Here is a 6,597-nt window from a genome sequence, read left to right on the forward strand (position 1 = left end):
AGACATGATCCAGCCAGAGTTAAGGACATATTTCTATGGAGTGTGAACCATGTTCTTAAATCCATCCCACTGAAATCAGTGGGTCTTTAAATCTGCAATCCTGTACATATTAGCTGACAATAAGACCCACTGAACAAAGTGGAACTTAACCCTGGAATAAACATTCTTTGGCTTGTATTGCACAACACTTAAACTTGGATGGATTGTGTTCTGTATTTTTACAGATTCTCCGCTCCCTCAGATTTAAAATTTTACCAGTAATTCCGTTTGAGCTGTCAGGTTTAAAGCAGAATACTGAACATGTTTACCCAGTGTGAGATATTTCTGAGTTCAGTAAGACTTACTTGCGTATTTTCAGATTGCAGCTGTTTAAACCCCTAAAGACATTTGCTTTTCCAAATTTGACACCACACACACGCCCACACAAAATGCACATTTCAAAACCGATTGTTTCAGATTTCAAAGCGTGATGGTTTCAAGGTGCAAACGTCAATACTCACAAGCTGATTACTTTGAGGTTCTGTTTATTTCAATGGAGAAATTGAAATAAGTGCTTAACTCACTTCTAGTGGAATGAACAGGCTTTAAGCATGTTTATGGCTCATGTCCAATATTAATGTACATTTTGACACTAATAGTATGATATTTGTTGCCGACGCAAACAAACACATATATACATATACAACACACACATGGTTGCCACGACCATTTCCGCTAGATTTGTTTTTGGGGGCTTAGACTGCCTTGCTGAAAGCCACAGTGCTGCTTTGAAATCTCTGGATTCAGTGTTTGAAAATCACAAGTGCAGCTGTTTCATCAAAAGTGGAAGCTAATCTTACATAAGCTCCCTCCACTCCAAGTTTCTTTTTCTAATCTGTTTCAGTTCTAGGCGCCTTAATAGTATGAGGAATTGGATTCTCCCAGCCCCTAGGGCAGATATTAAAGTAAAACCTAGCATTTGTATATCACTTCTCAGTCTGGTCCAAGCACTCCCCATGCATTGTCTCAGCAGTCCTTACAATGTCCCTGGAAGGTAGGCCAATGTGTTATCCCCGTATTGCAGATGGAGAGCTGAGACTGAAGGAAGAATTGGTTGCCTAAGGCCACCTAGTGAGTTCATGACTGAGGTGAGATTTGAACAAGGCCCTTCTGTGCTTACTGTCTCTTTAGCTCCTACGCTGCACACCACGTTTCCTTCCTTTCTTTCTCTCTCTCTTTCTCTTTCTCTCCTTCCCCAGAGCACATGCGAGCCCTTGCCAAACCACTCCGATCCCATCAGCCACACTGTGACGGTCCCCTTGCAGACGACCCTGGGCACGCTGGACGAGATTGCGTGCTGACAGCAGCCCCTCGGCACCATGGATATCCAGATGGCAGAAACTCTTATCCCCCCCTCTGCCCCCCACCCCCGGAAGCCAGGGAATCTTGCTCCGGTTCGCCGCACAGGGTGGGTTGGGGTGTGGACGACCACGGAGGAATTTGCTATGCATCCAACTCTTCTCTTTCTCTTCTTGCCAAAATCCAGCGAGAGGCGCTTTGGACTCAAGTCGCGTCCCTCTGTCCACGTAGGGAGGGGGGGAGGAGGAGGAGGGTGTGCAAAGGGACAGGGCAGGGTTGTCTTCGCCAGCGGACGCCGCGCCTCGGTTTTTTGTGGTTTTATTTTTTGAACTGTACAAATCCGACAACCAAGGAACCGTCATTTCATAAACTGCCAATGACTGTACAAAAGAAGCCTGCATGCCAGTCTTTTTGATGGCAATATCTCCCCCACTTTCTTCTTTCTTTACAAGCCGTGTCTTAACAGCTGTTACTTTTTTTTCCATGACAAAAGAGGAAGCCACGGCACAGACGTCCCCTACCCCTCCCTGTCTGTCCCATCCCGTCCTGTACCCCCGCCCAAGAGTTCACAATTACATGACACCACAGGCTGAGTTAGGAACAATCAGAGGCCTGACCAACCTTCAAAAAGCCACTGTTCCTTTTGTCTTCGTCTCAATCTGTGAAAGGGTCTCGGAGCCCTGTTTGAGATCCTTTATCTGGACCCAGTCACCGGCCACCAAGGTGAGCAGGCTCAGCTACAAAATGGCTCCCCTCATCTTACCGCTGCAGACCGCCCCCCCTACACACAGGCACCCACAAACACACCAGCCCCGTTGGCACTCGTAAGCCACAGCTTCCGTCTTGTTCAGATTGGTGTGTAACACAACATGTGTGTCTCAGGGCTGAGGGTGGGCCTGGGGGAGGCTGTGTTCAATCGACATTCTGACCTACCCTGCTTCCTCATTCTATTAAAGGTGGTCTTGTGGAAGGGGCCAGTTTCTGCTGCATCTGTTTATTTGCACCGTCGCGGATGCTTGACCAGAGCTGGGAACCTGCAGAAAGGGGGAGGGGTGCTCTTTGCAGACATTCTTTGTTTTTTCTTAACACCAAAAAGAGAAGCATGGTCCTCTGTTCAGACTATTAGTCAGCATGCTCTTAACATTTTAATTGGGTTTAATCCATTGCTGACCAAGTGAGCAGCCCTGCACTCGGACACAGTGGCCTGCTTTGTTCCTGTTTCATAGAACTGTAGTTGGAAGGGACCACAAGAGTCATCTAGTCATACCTACAATTGCAGGAATCTTTTGCCCAACGTTGGGCATGAACCTGAGATTAAGTGTCTCATGCTCTACCTTCCAACTACCTGCCAATCTCAGGTCGTAGCTACGTTGCTTAGTTTCATTTAGCTATGCTGTGGTTTGTTGGAATGTCCAGACCCAGTCCAGCAAACTCACCATGGTTTGTTTTCTGGCAACAAACTGCCATGGTTTGTTGTTAGCTTGCAAACCATGGCTTGTTTTAACAGTAGCTTGACTTTTTGTCCTGACCCATTAACTCTGCGTAACCGTGGTTTGTTTAGCCACTGCATTACAGATACTTGCCAAAATACAGGGGCACTAGGCAATAGCATCTGGAAAATAAACCACAGTTCATAGCAACAAGCTGTGGCTTGTTTGCTTGTCTGTGGCATCAGGTGGTTTCTTGAAATCACGTGATTTCTTCCATGGCTGAGACAAACCATGGCTTAGTGTTATGTGCAAACGCAACCAGTGAAACCACACAGCAACCATTGTTTAGGAATGGCATCATGTTGGCTGTGTGATTTCTTAGTGTGTTGATCAGTGTCATTTTCCTTACTGAAGTTTGATGGCATCCAGTGTCACAACATCCCTTCTCATGTGTGATGCTTTGATTAACTCTGTGGTCCCATGAGCTCTTGCTTCTGAAGTATTTGGTGAGCATTCCAATCTGATTTCTTTGAACAAAAAACAGAACATGATAGGATTTGCTATGGAAAGACAGCACCCAATTTCAACCCAAACAATAGTTCAACACACACACACACACACACACACACACACACACGGTCCTTTTCTGGCTTCCATTAGAAGTTTGAATTTCAGTAAGAAAGCAACACAATAATGCAGGAAACCCCTTTTTCCCCCTTTTCCTTTTAGGTCAGTTGTTTAGAAGGGAATGTCTGGACAAAATGAAAACTGCTTGCCTCTCATGTTGCTTAGGCTAGAAAGCCTACAGATAATGTGCCATTGTGGGACAAGGTGTGCTGGCACATCATAAATACTCATTGGAAGATGCACAGTGTATCAGGGAGCAGTTCCAGGAATAAAAGGCTATTTGATCTATTTCCAAAGAGACCTCTGGCCTGAACAGCTTTTAAGGATTGTGGGGGAAGGATTGCAGCAGGAAGCAGCTCAGGTGGGTAGATTGTCTACAGTTAATTTCCTAGTAAAGATGACACATTTTCCTCATAGAATGCCCAGAAGAATAGAGGAAAAGTGGAAGAGAAGGGGCTTGTGAAATAGGTATATATGAATTTGGTTTGTGCATTGTGTCTAACCAGCTGTGGAAAGAGCAAGCTTCTCTAATGCAGGTAATTTAACAATTGCAAAAGAGCTAGTAAGAAAATGAAGAGTGCAATTCCATCCCTGTCTACTCAAAAGCCCCACTGAGTTCAATGAGGCTTTCTCCCCTATATAAGGGAATAGGATGTGCAGCCTAAGTGGATAGCATTTCTGTATCTAGTAGGTCTTTTTTCAAGCTATAATTAGCTTTCAGGTCTTAAGCCCTAAACCTCAGCAAAACATGCCCAAGAACTACACACAACATGCCTTGAAGAGTGCCCTGCAGCTTCAGCAAAGCTGAAACACCCTTTCACCAAGAATGCCTCCTGTCACCTCCATTTATTTATTTGAAAACTATGTAAATACTACCTAATGTTTTGAAGCTGTGTGTGACACAAAACTATGAAGCACAATCAAAACAATAGATCTGTATAACGACACAAAGCAAAGCAGGAATACGTATGCAATCCCAGCTGATGGCCTGTGTTGTGTGCAAGTAAGGTCTGTGGTCAGCACATTGCCTGTATGAACAAAACATGTTTCCAGCACGTGGCGAAAAGGTAATACGTCTTTCTCATGGGGGGGGGGGCTGTTCCAGAGGGCAGGTGTGTCATTTCTGTAAAAGGCCTCTTACAAGTGGATTCAAAGTGGAACATTGACACTGTGGTGCCACCAAGAGGATTTCAGCTGCTTATCTCTGTTGAAGATATGTAGGATTTTGCCAAAGAGCGTTTGATGAATTGCCATTTTTTGCTCCTTTTAAAAAACAATCCCAGATGCAACATAGCAATATATAATAAAGAACCTCTGCACATATAAGTGCTTTCCCCTTGTGGCTATGCAACTGCACTTGGAATTATTATTATTATTATTAAATTTATATACTGCCCTATACCCGCAGGTCTCGAGGCAGTTCACAGAATAAAAGCATCAGGACTTACTTCCTTTGGCAGATGTGTTCCCCATATACCTGTGTCCTGGTGCCTGCCTTATTTTATATTGTATTTACTGCATTTATCGTGCTCTGCCTTTACTGTTGACATTCATATTTATACGTCCAATTTTATTATTATCATTTCACCCTGTCTAAAACAATGAATATATAACAAAAAGAAACCCTAAAATTATTTAATTGCACCTAACATGCATATGATCTTGTACATTTGAGTTCCAATATGTAAGAAAAGTGCTCCTTTCATCACTGAATATGTCATCAACCTTCCCTCCCTGACCTAGACAAAACGAGTTAAATTGATCATACACGCTATATCCCAGATACTCATTAGCCACTGTATCTCCCCCCCCCCCCCCCATTTATAACTAACAGGCATTCTAACAGCATTCACCTTTAATCCTATTCCAAAATTGCATGGGAGCTGCTGATCTCACTTGACAAAAAAATACAACTTGAGAGCCTAAGGAAAGGTTGCCTCCCCAAACCGTACCCACCTGACATGTGGCATCAGGTGGGTGGATTGGCTACAAGACCAAGTTCCTCATGGGGAGCTTTCTCATAGCCATCCATTCCAAAAGCAAGGCTGAAATCCTCACCCATCGGTTGATGCCCAACCAAGTTCCCCATGGAGAAGTCAGTTGTGCAGCTGATCCCCACAGAAAGCATCTTCGCCAGTTCTATGCTCAGCATGTTACTTCTTTACAGAGCCTCTTGGACTGCAGTTCCCATGTGCCCGACAATCCGCTGGCGGTTGGTGCTGTATAAAGGGCTTTCGACAGGTGGGTTGCCCAGCTCACCTGTCAAAAGTGGGGGCAGATCTGCCTGGCCAGAAAGGTTCCTCACCCCTGGTCAAAGGGAAGATTATAATTAAGTCATTTTCTCTATATTAGGAATTAATTAGGGATTTATTAGATGCAGAACTTTTGGATATTAATTACTTTATCTTTTGGCACGCCCAATAAATTTAGTTTGCATCTGCTCTAATTGCATTGCAGTGCCGAATATGTGTCAGATTTTGAGATAGGTTCAACTTAGTCTTCATGGGGTGATGTGCCATCTAAATCAGGGGGGGCTAACTTGTTATTGCACTCCAGCTTCCATCATCCCTGATTGTTGGCCATGCCAGCTAGAGCTGATGAGACTTGGATCCCTCACCCCTGTTACAGCTACTTGTGATAATGAATTACAAGAAGTTTACGGAGGCCCTTCGAGACCACGGCAGAGCCTTATGCTAGGACAATACTGTATACTTGGCCAAGACCATGTACTTTCATCACTGGTATTCAATTCCTAATTAACAGATTTGCAACCATCAGATTTCATGCACTTCCAAGGCAAACTGCAAACACTTCCAGTTTACTGAGCGTTCAGCCTGATTTGCCTGCAGAGAGATTAGACAATGTGGGCTATTTAATGAGCATTCATTTGGATTTGTTTGTGGGGAGGTTAGAAGACATTGTGTCAAAGCAAGTGCTATTCCCCACACTCCCAGTGTGTTTTGCAATCACTTTGTGATTTTTGTGCTTTTATATTGTAAACTGCCTCGTGATCCCTGGATGAAGGGCAGCCTAGAAATTTAATGAATAATAATAGTAATAATTTGCTCATTCCAAAGCAATCTGTGAACCGAAACACAGCCACCCTTTGAAATCCTTGCTTCACCCACAATTTGCAATGTGCTTCTCCTGCTGGATAATGTGTGCGAATTTGCATATGCTTGGATAAGGTGCGTGTAAAAAA

At 44.1% G+C, this 6,597-nt stretch overlaps 1 protein-coding gene across 5 annotated transcripts in view; it reads left to right on the plus strand.

Moving 5' to 3' along the window:
- LOC308462057 (acid-sensing ion channel 2) overlaps window positions 1-6,597 on the plus strand; it is a 382,247-nt gene that overhangs the window by 374,484 nt on the left and 1,166 nt on the right. For 3 of the 5 annotated variants that reach the window (XM_080979376.1, XM_080979378.1, XM_080979377.1), the window contains one exon: window positions 1,239-2,312. In XM_080979376.1, the coding sequence (XP_080835502.1) occupies window positions 1,239-1,340 (102 nt within the window). In that variant the 3' untranslated portion in view covers window positions 1,341-2,312. Of the gene's footprint in view, window positions 1-1,063; window positions 1,128-1,238; window positions 2,313-3,497; window positions 3,757-6,597 lie in introns of those variants that run through there. The other 2 variants (XR_013978988.1, XR_013978989.1) reach the window with 2 other exon arrangements.

The sequence above is a fragment of the Podarcis pityusensis genome (genome assembly GCF_964106645.2).
Source record: "Podarcis pityusensis genome assembly, chromosome: 13".
Taxonomy (NCBI): domain Eukaryota; kingdom Metazoa; phylum Chordata; class Lepidosauria; order Squamata; family Lacertidae; genus Podarcis; species Podarcis pityusensis.